Source organism: Sorex fumeus, unplaced genomic scaffold, assembly GCF_029834395.1.
Source record: "Sorex fumeus unplaced genomic scaffold, SorFum_2.1 ptg000094l, whole genome shotgun sequence".
Lineage (NCBI taxonomy): Eukaryota > Metazoa > Chordata > Mammalia > Eulipotyphla > Soricidae > Sorex > Sorex fumeus.
This window is the reverse complement of record NW_026606151.1, coordinates 734,944-754,325: the sequence shown is the minus strand read 5'-3', so window position 1 is coordinate 754,325 and position 19,382 is coordinate 734,944. Positions and strand designations below refer to the sequence as shown.

Genomic DNA, 19,382 nt, shown 5'->3' with positions numbered 1-19,382 from the left:
CCAAATTTTGCTCCAAGTTGAGTGCTGGGGGAGGAGGGGAGAGCATTGGCCCACACCCAGTGGTGCTCGGGGTAAATCCTGGTGAGTCCTCTGCTCAGAAGTGACCCCTGGTGGTGCTCCAGGGACCGTGTTTGATTATCTGGATTCTAACTGGGGTCAGTTGCAAGCACGGCAAGCACCTTAGCTACTCCTCTCTTCAATCCCATTTCCTCAAAGCTTTAAAGGTCAAGAATTCAGGCAGGGGGCGGGAGCGATAGCACAGAGGGTAGGGCGTTTGCCTTGCATGCGGCCGACCCAGGTTCAATTCCCAGCATCCCATATGGTCTGCCAGGGGTAATTCCTGAGTACAGAGCCAGAAGTGACCCCTGTGCATCGCTGGGTGTGACCCCCCCCCAAAAAAAATTCAGGCAGATAATCATGTCAGCAGACCCCATGCCAGGCTGTTTCACTCAGGGCGCCCCAGAGGGAGGTGGGTGAGACACCTCCTTACCCCAAGGGACCCAGAACCCAGGTTCCGAAAACCTTCAGACCTCAACTGCTGCCATGGTCACGGCTGCTTTCCACATGCTTGGGCCAAGCTTCAAGTGAGTCTTTTTCTGGACCATGTGGCTGCATTCGCCGTCATGCAACACTTTATAGGGCACACCCTTCCCATAGTCTAAGAGTACCGCACCACATTTGATGGAGTTCACAGTAGGAGGCGACCAATCTTCAAGGGAAATATTATATTATTTCGGTTTTGCTTTGGGGCAGAGATTGGGGTTCAGGATGGAAACACCCGGAATATGGTGGTGGGAAGGTATAATGGTGGTGGGATTGGTGTTTGAACATTAATGTAACCAAATATTGTGAACTGTAGCACTGTAGCACTGTCCTCCCGTTGTTCACCGATTTGCTCAAGCGGGCCCAGTAATGTCTCCATTGTGAGACTTGTTGTTACTGTGTTTAGCATATCGAATATGTCACGATAGCACAGCGGGTAAGGCATTTGCCTTGCATTGTGAACTAGTTTATAAAATAAAATAATTTTTAAAAATGGGGCTGGAGCAATAGTACAGCGAGTAGGGCTTTTGCCTTGCATGTGGCCAACCCGGGTTTGATTCCCAGCATCCCATATGGTCCCCTGAGCACCGCAAGGGGAAATTCCTGAGTGCAGAACCAGGAGTAACCCCTGTGCATCGCCGGGTGTAATCCCCCCCCAGAAAAAACCCCAATAAATAAATAAATAAATAAATTTGATTAAAAAAAAAAGAATTCAGGCAGGTTGGGGTTGAAGCAATCGTCCCAAGAGCAGGATGTTTGTCTTGGGCGTGCTGACCTGGGTTCAATCCCAGAGCAGGAGTAAGCCCTGAGCACAGGTGGGTGTCCCCCCAAAACAAAAACAACACACAAACAACAAAATTCAGGTGGGGAGACCGCAGGGCCGAGAGCATCACAGCCTGCCTGCGGGCCGCACAGGTCAGGCCAATGGGCTCAACAGCTCACGTGGGGCCAGAGAGATAGCACAGCGGGTAGAAACTTGTCTTGCACACATTCGACCTGGGTTCCATCCTGGCATCCCCTGGTCCCCTGAGCACCGCCAGGAGTGATCCCAGTGTGCAGAGCCGGGAGTAACTACTGAGCATCTCCAGGTGTGACCCAAAAACAAAAATGAAGCAAACCAAAGCCCAAGGTCCAGATGGGAAATGGCAGCCTGGCGGTCAGGTGTGTGCTATGATGTGGGAGCCCAGGTCCCAGCCCCCTGCACAACCTGATGCCCTGAACAACCAGCCAGGAGTGATCCCTGGCCATCGGCCCCAAATGACCACACCCGCAGTCCCCAGCGGGCGCTCTGAGATCAGTGCTTGCTGTCCACTTGCACCATCGCCGCCCAGGGCCGAATCAGCTCAGGACAGCGTCCGGGGGAGACCGTCTCTGCTCCGTCAGTCCCACAGGGTGGGGGCTTGGTCACTGCTCCCCACCCCCAGACTCTCGGGAGAGCTTTGCTGAGTACGAGGAGGTGCACATGCTGGCGTTCGCAGGAGGACGTCGTGTCCCTCTGCTGGGCCGCCCATGGGGCTTCCCCGAGGAGCAGATCACCATGTGCCCGCTGCCCTGGAGGGCCAGCTTATCAGAGGGGAGAGGACACTCCGTCCAGGCTGTGGGTGTCTGCCCAGCAGGCAGAGCAGGACACCGAGCAGATCCAACCAGGCTCCAGGCCCTGACCGCGGCCCTCACAGGGGCCAGGCTACCTGCTGCTCCCTGTCTAGCCCTCCGGCTCCTGGTTTCTCTCTTCTCATTCATTCATTCATTCACTCATTCATCTGTTCACTTCCGCAGGGTTTCAGCAACACTTAGGCATGCTGGTGAGGCTCCAGGGCCTGACACCCAGCAGCAAACAGTGGGCAGCAGTATCTGACCTCCCAGATGGTCCAGCAGAGACTCGGGGGACACAGGAACAAATGAAACAATCCAAGTTCTCCAGGGCTTGGGCCAGAGCGATTGTACAGTGGGGAGGGTGTTTGCCTGGTACAAGGCTGACCCAGATTCTTTTTTTTTTTTTTTTTGCTTTTTTGGTCACATCTGGCGATGCTCAGGGGTTACTCCTGGCTCTGCAGTCAGGAATCACTCCTGGCGGTGCTTTGGGGACCCTATGGGATGCCAGGGATCAAACCCAGGTTGGCCGTGTGCAAGGGAAGCGCCCACCTGCCGTATATCACTGCACTATCTCAGATGACTTTTTCTGAACAGGGAACATTTATTACTCCCTTTAATCTTTCCAATAGCCTTTCTACTTGCTTTATTTATTTACTTTGGTTTGGGGGCCACACTGACGGTACTCAGGGGTTACTCCTGGCTCCGAGTCTGGGATAACTTCTGGTGATGCTCAGGGGACCATCTGGAGAGACAGGGATTGAACCCGGGTCAGCCGAGTGCAAGGCCCCTTCGCTTGTTTTACATGATTCTCCCCTGATCTGGGGTCGGCTGGACGGGCTAAGTGCGCGGCTCTGCAGGTTAGAGCCCCGGGTTAACCTCAGCACTGCCAGAACCCTCAAGCACTGCAGGGAGTGATTCCTGCGCACTGCTTGGGTGTGGCCCAAATCAAAGCAATAATAACACGACAGGATCTGATTCCCCCTCCCTGCCCTTCCCTTTCTTCTTCTTGCTGTTGCTGCCAGAAGGTCTCACTCTGGGTGGGTGCTATGTTGGAGTCCAGACACCCGCATGTGAGCAGCCAAGGGATCCCACCCCAGGCCCCACACCTGTGGGCAGCCCCATGCAGGGGGCTCTGGGGGTGAGTTTCCCAGTCGAGGAGCGAAGGCTCCCAGACCCTGCAGGTAGCAGTGTGCCCGGCGGGCCCTGGGCAAGGAGTGTCCGGGAGGGCACAACCGTCTACACTGTCGGGCCAGCCCCACACTCTGCTCTCCATCCCCCCCCCAAAAGCCCCTCCCCCACCCGCTGCCACCCCTGGCCCCGCCCCCCACACTGCCTCCTGGCCCCACCTGGTCCCCTGATCTTCAGCCGGTGTCCAGCATTTCATTGGCTTGCCCCGCTCCTCCAGGCTGCGACAGTGGGTCCAGAAGGGGGCGCTGTTGAGACGGGGGCAAACTGCAGCTTTGCAGGGGGGCCCAGGATGGGGAGGGGAGTGAAGATCCAGTGGTGGGGGTTAAGGGGGGGTGGGACTGGGGCTGAGTGGGCAGGGGGCAGCATAGGCACCGCGTGAAGCCTGGGAAGGGGGCCCCTTTCTCCCCTCAGAGCCAAATCAGGCAGGATGCCTCCTCCAGGAAGCTCTGGATTGCTCCCCGCAGGAACTCCTGGCTTCCTCCTTCATCTGCTCAGGGGTCTCCTGCTGTCCCCTGGTGCAGCCCCCGCCACATGCTGTGGCTCTGCTAGTGCCAGCGACCAGCCCGCCCCTCGGTGGTTACCCATGTGACCAGGCCTCCTGTGGGCTATCACAGACCCTCTCCCTATTCCACGCCCAGGGCCGGGGGTCCATGGGTGGGGCTGGCTGACCCCTGCACCAAGGCGCTGACCCGGGGGGGGAACTCCCAGTGACCCTCCATGGTACCTTTCCCTGATAGTTGCAGTGTCGGAATCATGCCACTGCTCTCGGATGGATGGAGTGAAACCCCCAAAGCCAGACGGGGGTCCCATTCCCGTCCCCTTAACTCCCCTGCACTCCCCTCCCCACCCCTCAGGTCTCACCAATCCTGTTTTTTTAGGGGGGTGAGTGTTAGGGACCACACCTGACTGTGCGTTGGGGCTCACTCCTGGCGGGCTCGAGGGGCTCTTTGTGGGTTCAGGGGTGAGCCGGGGTCGACAGCTTGCGAGGCAAGTGCCCGAGGGGTTGCCCTCTCGCTCTCCCACCCCCGCAGGGCCTGCGTGTACCTGCTTTCGCGAAGCGAAACCTCCTCGGAGGCCCCTTTCCCGTCCTCTCTGTCAAAACTGCACCCCTTAACCCAGCGCCAGCCCCTCCCTTGCCCTGGTCACTCCGGGCTGGCAGTGCCTCAGCCCCCACGCTGAGGGGAGACAGATCTTGTTCTGTGCAAAGAGCGCTGCATCCTGCAGGCGCAAGAAACCCCTTGTGCGCCCACTTCACAGAGAGAGAAACTGAGGTCCAAGGGGATTGGGAGCCAGCTGCAGTCCTGCAGGCTCGCCTGAGTCCGAGCTGGACCTCCTGCCCCTCTGCTCTCTCCCATTCTCAGGAAAGAAGTCAGGGGCTGGGCGCCTCTTGGCACCCCGGGTTTCACAGGCCCGACAACCAGACCCCGGGTGGGGCTGCTGGGGGGGGGCCCTCCATCGCCTCCCCGGGTAGGCCACATTGTCCCCAGCCCACCTCCCTGTTCCCCAGCCCACACCCCTTCCTTTCGGTCCCCCTGGAGGGGACAGGAGAAGCCCCGCCCCCGCACAGGGCCTGGCTGGCAAGGCCCAAGGCCCTGGGGCTGACCCCAGTCCCCTCCCCCCCCACCGCCTCGAACCCGGGGAGCCCTACAGAGGAACTCCAGGGGGAGAGGGGGCAGGGGGCCTGTGGGGAACCTGGGACCCCCCAGGAAGTGGCAGAGATGGAGGACATGGGGAGGAGAGAGGAGCTGAGCAGCTACCAGACTGAGGCGTGTGCCCTGGCCTACAGAATGCCTGAGGACCCGCCGCAATGCACCCCAGGAAGGGAAGGAAGGAAGGAAGGAAGGGAGGGAGGGAGGAAGGAAGAGAGGGAGGGAGGGAGAGAGGGAGGGAGGGAGGGAGGGAGGGAGGGAGGAAGGAAGGAAGGAAGGAAGGAAGGAAGGAAGGAAGGAAGTGGCTTCCGTTTCCTGTAGCGCTGGACACCCAACCCGGGGCTCCTGCTGGGCACTGAGCCGCAGACAGGCCTCACAGCGGCCCAGTCCCAGGTGTGCCCACGCGGGTATCTGTAGGCTCTGTCCCTCGGAACCTTCCAGAGCACTCAGGCTCCTCCGGACAGAGGCAGGGAGGGCCACCTGCCTGCGCACAGCCCTCACACTGCCCACAGGGCTTCCCGCTGCTGACCACCCTGCTCCCCTTCCAGCCTGGGCCCCGCTACCGCCCACCTTCCTGCCTGGGGTGGGGGGGACTCCCATGCGTGCCCTACTCGCACAGGAGGGCGAGAGGTAGGAAGCGGGTGACCAGCTCACAGGTGCCGCTCTGACCAGGAGTCCTGCCCGCTCTCTGTCCCCCGCGAGGGCCCTCGAGAGGCCTGTGATCCAAGGGCCAGGAGGTCCGGGGAAGGGTAAACCCGCCCTCGTTAGGAGACGGGTACCGTACCGCGCAGGGGTCCAGCCAGGCGTGCAGGGTCCCCGCCCAGATCCCAGAGGAAACAGGGCGCAGGTGAGTCATAGGTCACAAGGCAGGTTCCTGGCTGACTCAGGGGTCTCCAGATGGCTGCCCCGGGCACAGCCTGAGTCACGGGTTCCTGGCTGGGATGCCCCACAGAGACCTCCAGGTCCTGAGCCCTCTGCCTCCGGGGCGGGGACTCCCCACCCCAGCTGAGCTGAGCAGCAGTTTCCTGCCCCAGGCCCCCGACCCTGCACAAACTCAGTGACAGCCATGACTGAGGGGCCAGGCTCTGACTCAAGTGTTCCAACGATGGCCTCAGGCTGCGACGTGCAGTCAAGCTTCACATACTCACACAACCCCCCTCACACCCTCTCACACACCCTCACACTCACACACCCCTCACACCCCACACACCCCCCCACACAACTTTCACACTCACACACCCCTCACACCCTCACTCACACCCCACACACTTCACACACCCCTCACACTTTCACACCCCGCTCACACCCACACAATTCATACCCTCATTCTCACACCCCCTCATACTCTCACACCTTTCACACACTCCTCACACTCACTCATACACACTTCAAACACACGCCCCTCACCCCTTCATCCACATCTGACATCCTCACACACATCTCACACCTCACCCATTCATAACCTCCTCACTCACACATACCCACTCACCCTCACACAACTCTCACACTCTCACTCACTTACACCCCTCACACACCCTTCACTCATGCCTGACACACACACACACACACACACACACACACACTTGCCCTGACTCACGGTCATTCTCACACGCCCACTCACAACCTGACTCACCCCTACTCTCCTACCCACTCACGCCCTCACTCACTCGTACCCACTCACACCCCCCACTCGCACCCTCTCACATGCCTCCATTCTCACCCGCCCAGCCACACCCCGCATTCCTCTCCCACGCCCTCTCCCACACACATTGTTCCCCACACACTGTCCGGCTCACAATGCCACATTCTGGTGCTCAGTGCCTGGCCCCCAGGGCAGGGCAGAGCGATGACCAGGCAAACAGCACCGCCTGGTGTCCGAGCTGTGCCAGGTTGTCCTCACACTCCAGGGGCAGTTGAGAGCACTCCCTTCCGGGGGCAGGAAGTGTGCCCCCAGCTCCGGCTCCTTCGCCTGGGGGCTGGGTCCCACCGGCCCTCCTAGGCCCCTGCCTCCCCTGCCCAGCCTCCCTGAGCTGAGGGGTCTCCTGGGGCCCAGCTTGTCCTCCACCAACCCTCGGACCCCCGTCACCTGCCCGGGTCCCCGCCCGCCCGGCACAGCCTGGTGCTCCGCCTGCCTTCCTGGCTTTGTCCCTGTGCCCGAGGCTGGGCAGGAACTTCCTGCTGGAGAATTCCCGGATCCTGCCAGGGCTGCGGTCGGCCAGCCGGCCTGGGAACCAGGAGGGGGAGTGCTGGGTGCTGCCTAACGGGGCGGGGCTGCGGCAGCCCCTCACGTGCCCAGGAGCCCAGGGCCCTCGGGTCCTGATGCCAGTTGTTGGGGGGGGGGGGGGAACGTTCACACACAGGAGGTCCAAGTCAAAGGGATTTTATTAGCAGCCACACGCCGAGTGTGCAGACATGGGGGCTCCCGGGGTGCCCAGGAGAGACCCCTCGTGTGGCGCCGGAGCACTGTGCAGTCACTTGGAGGCCCAGAGCCCCAGCTCTTCCATCTCCTCTGGGAGCACGTGCTGGAGGGCGGGACGGACAGAGGAAGAGGCCTCCATACCCCGGGGCTCTGTACTCACAGACAAGTCCCCCAGGGTCCCCTCTCCACACCACCCCTCTCACACCGCAGAGCCTGTTCAGTGGCTCCACCCCCAGCCGCCTCCATCTCCCCAAATCCCGGGGCTTGGGGGTCCCAGCCTGCCCTCAGCTGCCTCACCTCTGTGCCAAGGGCCCCTGCCTGGTAGCCGTGGGGCCCCTCCGGCGGGGGGAAGCATCTCTGTGTCCTCGGCCCCTGGTCCCGCGCCCGCCAGCACTCCTGGGAGACTGTGGGGGAGCTCCCCTCCCCACCAGCCTGGAGACCCTGCGGAGGAGAAAGCTGGGTGCAGAAAAGTAGAGAGTGGGGTGCAGAGGACACCCACGGGAGGAAGACTTTCCAGAGGTCCCTCTGTTCCCAGAGTGATGTCTGTCCTCAATGCCCTCCCCCAGCCCCGCCACCACCCAGAAAGGCCTGGGGGACCCCCAAGGCTCCCAGGACCGAGGGTCAGAGGGCAAAAGGGAGGGTGCCTTGTGGAGTTAGGGAGTCACCTGCCTTTCCCGGGGTTCCCTGGCAGCTCCTGCTCATAATTCCATCCCACGGCTCCCCACACCCTCCCCAGGTCAGGAAAGGGGAGCTGTCCCAGCTCAGGCGAGCATGCACCCCATCAGAATGGGCTTTAGTCCCTGAAATCTGGCACCCCTTCGGGGGGGGTTACGCTTGGCAGAGGTGGGGGGACCGACCATATGGCATGCCAAGGACTCAACGCCCTACCCGCTGTATCAGTGCTCCAGCCCAAGACCCCTCACTTTCTTAAACCACACATAGGCTGTTGGGGGCACATGTCCCCTGAACAGAAAATGAGGTGCAGAACAGGGGGAAATGAATTCAAAATAGCACATCCGGGGGCCGGAACTGTATAGCACAGTGATAGGCCATTTGCCTTGCACGCCGCCGACCTGGGCTGGAGCCCCGACTTCCCATATGGCCCCCAGAACCCCGCCAGGAGTGATTCCTGAGCACTGATCCAGGAGTACGACCTGAGCGCAGCTGAGAGTGGGTCCCCCCCAAAACCAAATCACACATCAGCCGCCATTCACCCTCCCTCCACGGCCCCTCGCGGGACTCAGCCACGCGCATCACGCTTAGGGCTGGCATCAGGGCTGACTGCTCCCCACCGTGGGGTGTGGGCAGGAGAGAAAACAGAGTTAAGAGTGACATTGTGCAGACTCCGGGTGGCAGGAAAGCCTGACCTCCCTGACAGATGGAGCCCTGTGGAGACTGTGGTCCAGAGAGGGCTGGAGAGCAGCCTGGGGCCACACAGCAAGTGGGTGACGGGAGACGCGTGACCCTCCACAGGGGTCTGGTCTCAGTAAGGGGCACAGGCACTTCCAGTCAGGGGAGAGACAAGGATGCTTGTGCATGTGGGGTCAGTGCCCCCAGCCCCTCAGGAGCACCCTGGCCACGCACCATCCCTGAGGACCCCGCCAGGCAGCTCTCCAGCTGGGCCAGACGCTCCTCGTGCTCCTGGCTGGCTGTCTTCCAGAGGTCGGACTTCCCTTGAGCTTCCAGAAGCTTCTTTAACTCCGATTTCATGAATCCTACGAGCCAGCGTGTCAGGCATGGGACACTCAGGCAGGAGGGATGGTGAGGGCACCGCGGAGGAGCCCCCCCACCAGCCAGCCCAGACACAGCCCTTCCTCCCTCCTTCCCCCAGAGTCAGTCAGACCCCACATCCCCAGAACCCACCCCTACCCCACAAAAAATCACTTCCCCTGGGGCTGCTTCTCAGGGGAGTGCTCTAGAGCACAGAGCTGGAAAACTCCAAATGTCCTGGGTTTGACCTCTGACTTTGTCACTTGGTAGCTGTGTGACCTTGGATAAGTAACTTAGCCTCTCTGAGCTGGAGTTTCCACATGGTTCAGTGGGGATAATAAGAGCCTTTCTCAGAGTGGTGATAACATTATGAAAATGGCTTAGAAGAGGCTGGCGCTATAGCAAGGCTCTTTCTTGCCTTGCATGTGGCTGCCTTGGGTTCGATCCCCAGCACCCCGTGTGGTCCCCTGAGCCAGCCAGGAGTGTTCCCTGAGCACAGGGCCAGGAGGAAGCCCTGAGCCCAGCCAAGTGTGTCCCCAAAACAGAACAGACCAAAAAAAAGTCTTAAAAGAGGGTCTGGGGCCTGAGGATGTGGGTCTTGGTGGGAGCCCTGCACCTGTGAGGCCCGGCTTCCATCTCCCCAAGAGAGCGCCACGTGCTGGAGTGATAGCACAGCGGGCAGGGCATTTGCCTTGCACACGGCTGGCCAGGGTTCGATTCCTAGCATCCCTTGTGGTCCCTGAGCCCACGAGGAGTGATTCCTGAGTGCAGAGCCAGAGTAACCCCTGAGCATCACCGGGTGTGACCCAAAAAGCAAAAATGAACAGAGCGCCCCGGGACTGGATGCTACTTCTCCAGGAGCCCACTCTGAGGGCAGGCCTAGGCAGACCCCCTGGATCGGCTCCCCAGGGGGGTCTGGTCTCAGCAAGAGCCGCGCCCGCTAGCACCGCTGTTTGTACGAGGTCAAACCTGCTGTGGACGGCGTTTGCTGGCCCGGGCAGCGGCACTGCAGTGCGTGGGAAGAAAGCCAGCAATGCACGGGGCAGCCCGGGGCCACCACTCTGGGCCGGAAAGGGTGCCCCCCAGCCGCGGCGACAACCCCCGCCCTTCGCTGTCCTCCAGAGAGGGGCCGAGAAGCCCCCCTGAACCCAGGCCTCGGCAGGGCGCCCGCCCCGGCCCGCTCAGGGCCCCTGCTGCCACCTGCCGGTGGGAAGCGGTACCGCAGCCGCCGGCGGTTGGCCCTCGGGCGCCCCGCGGGGAGGGACCCCGGGAGCCTCACGCACCCGCCTTCTCCTTCGACGGAAAACTCGTTTGCGGCTGTGGCTGAAAGCCGCTGGCTCCTGGGTCGGAGAGCTCGGACGCGCCTGCCTCGTTTTTCTTTTCTTCTTCCTCCGCCTCTTTCTCCTTCCTGGCCAAGCTCTCCTGCAGGAACTGAGGGCAAGCCAGGCTCAGAAGTGAGGGGCCCGCCCCGCCCCCCACCCCGCCCCGTCAGCCGGAGAGCATCAGGGAACATCTGGAGAGTGTGCAGGTCGCCCCTGAGCGGGGTGAGCCCCCGGGTCGGAGGGGGGGCAGGGCACAGTTCAGACCGCTGGGGCATGTGCTTGGCACAGGAAGCCTGCTCTGCCCCCCAGCACTGTGCCAGGAGTGGGTCCCGAGCATGGCCCCCCAAAACAAAGAAGGGGAATAGAGAAAAGGGGGTGGCAGGGAGGTAGAGCACTGCGAGGCCTCTGTTCCCAGCCCCACGTGGCCCTCTGAGTGCCACCAGGTGTGGCCCCTCCATAGTAACACACAAGGCCGGGTTCCAGGAGCCCGAGACACAGATCCTGCGCCCCCCCACCCCCCCTCACCCCCAGACCTTGGCCATGGCAGATTTCTGCAGCTGCTTGTACAAGTCAAGAAGGTGGTACCAGGCGGCTCCGCCCACCGTGGAGGAGGCTGGCCTGGGGTCTCCTGTGCAGGGGGAGCAGACACGGGTGGACAGGCTCAGGGAGGGCTGAGCTGCGGGCGGGGTCCCCATGGTCCAGCCCCACCCCTGCACTCCGAGGGGCCACTGTCCACCCATTGTGTAGGTGGGGAGACTGAGGCCCGCACCTGCCCCGCACCCCCACCGGCCCGCGGGGACCACACGCACCGTCCCCTGTGCGCTCCTGCTGCTGCTCCCTGCTGGAGGCCTCGGGCTCGTTCTCGGGGGTTGCAGGGGCCTGTCGCAGGGCCTGGGTGACAGGGGCCCTGCGCAAGAGCAGGGTCAGCTGGGCCTGGCATGTGCCCCCGCAGACCTACAGGCACCCCCACCCCCGCCAGGCTTCTACCCTGAACCTTGGGGCTTCTGCCTTGGGGCATGAAGGGCCACCCCTCCCCAGAGGCTCACCCCCTTCCCAGCCCTGGGCTGCCCCCTGTACTCCACCCCAGCCCCTCCCCCTTGGGGGCCCTCATCTCTGCCACGTCCACCCCCCCCAGGCTCCCCTCCCCTTGATGTGCCCATCCCTTCCCTGTTCCCGACCCCTCCTGCCCCTGCCAGGGGCCCCTCCCACCCCCATGCCCCACGTGACCCCAGCACCCCAGTCCAGGCTCTGTCTTCATCTGAGTACACTGGACACAGCCCCTACCTGTCCGCTATCCCTGTGGCCCCGGTGGGCCTGCCTGCCACCACCTCCTCGTCCCCGTCCTCCTCTTCCTCTTCCTCCTCTTCCTCCTCCTCATCCTCTTCCTCGCCTTCTTCCTCTTCCTCTTCTTCTTCCTCTCCCTCCTCCTCCCCTTCTTCCTCCTCCTCTTCCTCTTCCTCCTCTTCCTCCGCCTCTTCGTCGTCCTCCTCCTCCCTCGCCCTCCATTTTCTCTCCTCAGACAGGCTGACCAGCCCCTTCTGGCTCTCTCTGGCCAGGGCGGATGTCACGGGGACCCCCGGGGCCCACGATGGGGTGGGGGGGTGGGGGTCGCTGTCCCGCTGCAGCGTGGCCTCCTGCATGGGCTCCCCCTGGCCCCCCTGGCCCTCCATCCCCAGGCCTGGCTGGTCCTGCCTCTGGAGGCCGCGGCCCCGGGCCCCCCACAGCACCTCGTCAGAGCTCTCCGGGCTCCTCTTGCTCCCCACCAGGCTGCGGAAAAAGCAGAACATGGAGGAGGCCCCTGAGACGGGGATCAAGGGCCAAGGCCCAGGGCCTCCATCCCCGGGCTGGGACTGCGGCCCCCTGCCCACCGGACCAACTGTTGAAGAACAGATTTTCCAGTTGGAAACTTCCAGAGATTCTAAGGCAAAGGTCATGGAGGGGGGAGGGGGTGATGAGGAGTGAGGAGGTGGGGGGGGCAGCTGGAGGGGACTGATGAACCTGGGGTGGGGCTAGGGCCGGGAGGGGACAGTCTCAGGGACAGGGCCAAGCAGGCACCTCTCTTCCTGGCTTGGGCCCTTCTGACTGTTGACTCAACTGGAGGCCAGCGCCTCCAGGTAACACAAGCTCCCCCCTTTTGCTCGTCTGCCACCTTATGGGTGGGGGTGGGGAACGGATTCACCCTAAGACCACCGAGCCTGTCTGTGAGATCTTTTTGTTTTTGGTTTTTGGCCCACACCCAGCGATGCTCAGGGGTTGCTCCTGGCTCTGCGCTCAGGAATTACTCCCGGCGGTGCTTGGGGACCATATGGGATGGCGGGGATCGAACCCAGGTTGGCCGTGTGCAAGGCAAATACCCTACCCGCTGTGCAATGGCTCCGGCCCACCTGCCAGATCTTGATTTGCTTTATCTCCCAGGGCACTGATTTTAAGCCCAGCCGGTCCCTTGGGACAGTTCCCTCCCTGCCGACCTCTGCTAGTTCACCTGTAAAATGCTTGCAACAGTTGCCAAATTCCACTGGCAGGTTGTGGAGAAGCATCCAGAGGACTGTGGCTGCTGAAGCACATGAACACACACAGTGGCGAGTCAGTCCGACGCCTCAGCTCCTGAGGATGGAGAGACACTGCACGGGTAAAGCGCTCCCCTGGTCCACAGCGGACCCCATTTCATTCCTGGCACTGCATTAGGGGGCCCCTTGAGCACAGAGCCAGGCGCGTGGCCCCTGAGTACCACTGGGTGTGGCCTCCTAACATTCTTCCACCCCCCACTCCCCAAAGCAAGCACCATCCTGGGGGCCAGGGAGGTGGATGAGTGGTTAGAGCCCCTGGGTGCCATCCCGACAGCAGGGCCGGGAGCAGGGCCGGGCGGCGCGGAGGCGGGATGCGGCGGGGGGCGGGGGCAGCGGGCCGGGCCGGAGCATCCGGCCGCCGCGCCGCGACTTCCTCTAGAGGGAGCGGATTGCAGGAGCTGGACGCGCTGGGCCGCGGCCGGCGGGCGCCCAGCTGCCCTGTCCGCGCCGCTCGCCGCTCGGGCCGGCCGGCCAGGTGAGTGGGGGGGGTCCTCCGTGCTGGGGCGCGGGCGGCGCGGGGTCCCTCCCCCACGCCCGGCCCGCGGCCTGCCGCCCCGCGCCCCGCGCCCCGCGGCCACCGGGGCCGGGGATGTGGGGCCGGGGCGACCGGGCGGGGGCGGCGGTCAGCGGCAAGGTCGGCGTCCGACAGGTGGGGCTCAGAGACGCTCCCTCCCAGGAATCCAGGCTCCTGGGGAGGCGGGGACGGGCCGGGGGCGGGGCGAGGGGGCAGTTTCAGCCGCCCCCCCCAACTCTGAGCGCGGGGCGGGGGTGGAGTGGGGCGTCAGCATCCTCCTGGCCCGGCTGTCCTGGGGCTGGCCGGCACCGAGGAGCCCCAGACTGGGGGCAGTGGGGGGTCTGTGAACGCGCCCCGCAGCAGCGCACCCTGCGGTCCCCTCCCTCCACCCCGCCGGACAGCTCCTGTGACTCCCTCTGAGAAGGCGGCAGGGCAGAGGGGGGAGGGGGAGCGCCCCCAGGGGCGTCCCCAGGCCCCCCGGGATGATGGAGCTGGAGGAGGCGGGGTGTCGGGGTGGTGGGGAAATGAAGGGGTGCAAACTGAAAGTGAAACGGCTCACATCCAGGAAACAGTCCTGCGTGGACCCGCCGCCCGGGCTGGCCAGAGGAAAGCCGGGTTCCAGCGGGCCAGGACAGGTGGGGTGTAGAGGGGGTCACACAGAGGGACGGGAAGGAGGCCCCTGGGGTCCAGCCTGGAGAGGAGGCTTGACAGGAGCCCCAGGCTGGGGGTGTGGGTGGGGGTACCATGGGGTAGGACTTCCCCGGGCCCCCGCAGCCTTCGGTGTCTCTTGTGGGCCTGTGGCGGGCGCCCCGGGGGACTTTGGTGTCCAGCACTGAAGGCGGAAGCAGGACTGAGCGAGTGCTGGGCAGGGTGAAGGGGCTGAGAGCACCCCAACTTGGAACGGGGCTGCGGAGGTGCTGGGCACGGGGTGGGGCGCTGGCCGGGAAGGTACCCTGTGACCCCGGATGGCAGGAGGGCGCAGGGCTTGGCCAGGAGCAGGGCCCCCCCTTCCTGTGCGGCCTGTGTGTCCCCATTTCTGCCTTTGCTCCCCCGTTCCCGCAGACCAACACTGCCATCAGCTGAGACATGGCATCGGGGCCGGGCCCAGGCCCCCCCCAGCAGGACTGCGGGGAGCCCGACCTGTCCTCCACCACAGGTAGGCGGGAGGGTGTCGCCCCCAGAGAGGGGACCAGCCCAGTGGGCTCGGAAGCTGGGTGCAGTCAGGGTTGGGCCTGAGAGCCGGCAGGGTGGCCTGGTGCTATCGGGAAAGGAGGAGGAGGAGGAAGAGGAGGAGGAGGAAGAGGAGGAAGCCGGTTGCGGTGCCCTCCTAGCGGTGGCGGGAGAAATAAGGAAGTGAGCTGGGGGGCCTGGTTGTGGCTACATTGCGGTGGGGTTCACGCCTGACCCTGCCTTCCCCAAGCCACTGGGCCGGGGCCCTGGGACACAGGAGAGCCACCTTGGGGGCCTGGCGGGACCTGAGCGCCCGGCTCCTGACATTGGAGCCACGTGGGCCCATTGGGGAGGCCGTGCCTCAGTTTCCCCCCCATCCACTCTGGCTTGTGTCCACAGAGGAGCAGGTGGCCCTGGACACTGAGGAGGTGTTCCGCAGCTATGTCTACCACCGGCACCAGCAGGAGCGGGCCGAGGGCGAGGCTGTGCCCCTCGACCCGGAGATGATCACTCTGCCCCTGGAACCGAGCAGGTGTGGGGCCCTCAGGGCGCGGTGGGGGGGGGGGGGTTGCCGGGCGTCCTGAGAGCTGGGTTGGGTCATGTTCCCGCTAGAGAAGCTTCGGGACTTCAGGGGCCATTCTGCTCACACCCTCCCCTTCCCCCAGCACCATGGGGCAGGTGGGCCGGCAGCTCGCCATCATCGGGGATGACATCAACCGGCGCTATGACGCTGAATTCCAGGCCATGCTGGAGCAGCTGCAGCCCACAGCGGAAAACGCCTACGAGTATTTCATCAAGATCGCTAAAAGGTACCCGGGCCGAAGGGTGCCAGGGGCTGGCCGCTCTGCCCGCCCGGGGGGACCCCTGGCTGCTATGTCCCATCTTGGGTGTCCAGATACCTTGTCTCCCGTACACAAGGCACAGTGCCTGGGAGGCCTCGACCAGGTGACAGAGGAAGACTGTCTAGGGGTGTCTCCAGAGCCCCCCAGCCCAACTGGGGACACAGCTGTCCTTTTGTTCTGTTTTAGGGCCACACCAGGCGGCTCTCGGGGCTGACTCCTGGCCCTGTACTCAGGAATCATTCCTGGTGATGCTCAGGGGACCTTACTGAATCCGTTGGCCATGTGCGAGGCTAACACCCTCCCTGCTGTGTTATGGGCCTCCACAGCGGTCCTTCTAACCTAAAGAAAGCCACAGCTCCCCCCCCCCCCAAAAAAAAATGGTTCTGCCTCTCCTGAAAGGTCTGGCAGTGGCTCCCAGGGGACCCTCCAGCTGCCCGTCAGCCCTCCAATCTCAGCCTTGTCTCTCTGAGGCCCTTGGAAGGCGTCCCATCCCCACTTCCTTATCTGTGGGAAAACGGGGACATCTGCTGAGAAGGGCGTCCCCACTCCCAGGGGCTGGGGGTGATCTTGGGGTCAGGCCTCACAGAAGCAGGGGTGAGGCGGGAGGAGGGGTCGGGCTGCAAACCAGGACTCCCCCGCCGGCTCCCCACACCCACCTAACCCCTTCTCTGTCCTTCCTTCTCTCTCTGCTGCCCCTCGGGCTGCCAGGCCAGCAGCACGGCCCACAGGTAATCTCCCCACGCCCCGTTCTCCGCCCTCTGCCCGGCGCCGTGGGCCTGGGCTGCACCCATCCTCCCCCCCCACCCCACCCTCCCCTTTCACCGGCAGGCCGGGCCGGCCTCTGCACCTTGACTCACACCCAAGCCGTTTGCTTTCCGACTGAGAAGGGCCAGACTAGGGCCTGGGGGGGGGGGGGGGCGCTGTGGGGTGGGCCCTAGTGACCCAGCGGGTGCTCTGCCCACAGCCTCTTTGAGAGCGGTATCAACTGGGGCCGCGTGGTGGCGCTCCTGGGCTTCGGCTACCGCCTGGCCCTGCACGTCTACCGCCGCGGCCTGACCGGCTTCCTGGGCCAGGTGACCCACTTCGTGGCCGAGTTCATGCTGCACAACTGCATCGCCCGCTGGATCGCACAGAGGGGCGGCTGGGTGAGTATGGGAGGGAGGTGAGGGGGGGGATGCTTGCACCCGGCCTGCCGGGCCCACCCTATGCCTTCCACTGTTCTTATCCTGCGTCTGCCCTGTAGGTGGCAGCCCTGGACCTGGGCAATGGCCCCATCCGCAACGTCCTCATCGTGCTGAGCGTGGTTCTGCTGGGCCAGTTCGTGGTACGAAGATTCTTCAAGTCCTGACCACTCCCCCCACCTCAGGGGCCCTTGGGGGAGTTTGTTGCTGACACCCCCCCTCCTGCCTGGACTTCATACAAGTCTTCCCCTCACCCTATCCCTCCTCCCCTGCAGGGGTCACTCCCTCAAGACTACAGAAGCTTTAGCAAGTGGGCCTTCGAGCTCGGGAGCGCCCTGCCTGGGCTGCAGGGCCCCCCAACATTGCATGGTGCTAGTGCGCCCCATCATGCCAGAGAGGGGCGACAGCCTCCGTCCTCAGCTCCGGGAGTCCCCCCAGTCCTGTCTGCTGGAGGAGGGTACTTGAGGCTTGAGCGTGGGTGAACCACTTTCCCCCAAGTTTTTACCTTTTTCGCTTTGTATCATGCTCCGGGGTGGTGGGGGGACCCCACACCCACTCTTCTGAGCCCGGATTCCTGCAGCTCTCCTGGACCGGCAGGGTTCAGCTCTTGGCTGGTGCCCAGTTGTGTATCCCCTGGGAGCAGGACAGGCTGGTGTGGGGGCCGAGGGCCCTCCAGCTCCCCACCCCACCCCCCACCCCCTTGCTGCCTCGGCAGTTGGACTCTCAGGGATTGTGGGCCTGGGCTGTGTGGGGTATCTGAATAACTGTCAGGTCCCTCCACACTTGCCCCCCCAGACTTTGGTCACCCCTATCCTGCCTGCCCGTCCCATGACCACTTGCTCCAATCCACCTGCATGCTCAGGTGAAGGGGGGGCAGGGCCTGACTGAGCCGGGTGCTAACCTTACCCTTCCTGGCCCCAGTGTAAGGCACATACCTGTCAGGGAAAGAAGAGGAGAGCGCTGGCCCTGGGGTTCCCGCTGGAGAGGGGGGCTCTCCTGCCATTAGGAAGCCCGGTGGGGCTCCTTGCTCGTGGTCTGGGCGCAGTGTAATCTGGGGGTGTGGTGGGGGGGGCTGTGAATACTTGAGCTCTGACCGGCTCCTCCCCGCCTGCTGGGGTGGGGGCCTCGTGGATCTTGCACATCGAAGGGGAAGAGAGGTTCTTGATGAAGCCAAATGTGGGGGTTGGGGGGAGTGTCGCGTAGGCAGTCCGCTGCCACCCCTGCCATCCGAGTTTGTCCCGTAATAAACCGCAGTGCCCCCACTCCCACTGGGCATGTCTGTATCCTCTGCTGGCCGAGGGGTGGGGGGGTGGGGTGCGGGATGGACCGGCCAACCTTGGCATCGCCCAGACGGGCCTCACGTTGGGCAGATGCTGCAGACGGGCCATGGGGCTCCAGCACCGGAGGGATTCAAGCGCCTTCTCCGCCTGCAGCTCCCGAGTGCCGGCCCGCTGGGGAGACCCCCACAGGTCACCCCCCCCCCCCAAGCCCTTCATCCCAGCACGCGGCTGCTGGGGACACCGCGTCCCCGCTCTCCTTGCCAGCGTCCCCACAGCCGGCACGCAGGGCTTTTCATTCTCCTTTGTGCCGCCAGGGAGTCCCTATGGGGATGCAGGCAGGGGTGATAAAAATAACAAGTATGGGGGCGTTCAAATGTTCCCAAACCTGCAGTCCTTGCAGTCCCGGCCACCCCGGGCTCTGACGTCCTTCCACCAGTCACCCGCGGTCCTAGAGGACTCGGGCTACCCCTCCCGCCCCGGGGGGGGTGGGAGTCGCGCCCGTGCCCGGCCATCCCGGAGACGGGGGGTGATGACTGGCTACCGGGACCCCCCGAGTACGCCGCAAGCCCCCCGCCCGATGCTTGGGGAACACAGCCCGCACACACATCTATCTCCCAGCTGAGACTTTAATCACCCCCGCCGCCCCTCCCGGATCTGACGGCGGCTGCCCGCCTGCAACTGCCGCTCCCGGGCCCGGGAAGGGGAGGGCGAGCGGCCGTTAGCGCCGCGACCCGGGCCGGACCCCTCGCCGCTCCCCTCCGCGCGAAGGCGCCCCGAGGCGGGCAGGCTGCCCGCACCCAAGATGGCGGGCGCCGCGTCGCGCCCGCTTGTAGGCGGGGCCCTCAAGCCCCGCCCCTTCCCCCTCCCTGCTCTCTATAGGGCGGAGCCGGAGCTTGGGAGGCGCCGATGCTGCGGTGCCCGCGGGACCCGCTGCGGACAGAGTCCAGCGCCGGCAGGAAGGGGGCGGTGGCCGGAGAGAGGGCTCGGGCGGCTGGCGCAGCACCGGGCAGCTCCGGTTTCATCACCGCAAGATGCCCTGAGCACCGCCCGGGGTGACCCAAAAGTCAAAAAAAAAAAAAAAAAAGGAAATTGAGATTCTGAAAAGGATAAAGAACTCCCCAAGGTTTTGCCAGACGCCCCTCCCTCCCCCATGTCCCACTTTACCGTCTAGACTGCTGCCAGGATGAAGTTAAACCGAAATCTCAGAGCATTCCTAAGCAAGTTCAGCTCGGAAACCAGGGTGTGAAAAGTGGGAGGGCCAGTTGATAGGGATTATGGTCCCCCCCCACCCCCCCGTGATAGGACAGCAGGGAAGGCGCTTGCTTTGCACGCGACTGACCCAGTTTTTTGTTTTATTTTTAAAAAGATTTTTTTTAAAAGTTTAGTCACCTGAAATTACAAAGT

At 63.6% G+C, this 19,382-nt stretch overlaps 1 protein-coding gene across 1 annotated transcript; it reads left to right on the top strand.

Moving 5' to 3' along the window:
• Positions 1 to 14,576: 14,576 nt before the first annotated feature.
• Positions 14,577 to 17,210, top strand: BAK1 (BCL2 antagonist/killer 1). The gene is made up of 5 exons (XM_056132485.1): positions 14,577 to 14,661; positions 15,075 to 15,207; positions 15,341 to 15,484; positions 16,482 to 16,662; positions 16,761 to 17,210. The coding sequence occupies exons 1-5, from the start codon at positions 14,592 to 14,594 to the stop codon at positions 16,863 to 16,865; spliced, it is 633 nt and encodes a 210-aa protein (XP_055988460.1). The 5' UTR covers positions 14,577 to 14,591; the 3' UTR covers positions 16,866 to 17,210.
• The last annotated feature ends 2,172 nt before the right edge of the window (positions 17,211 to 19,382 follow it).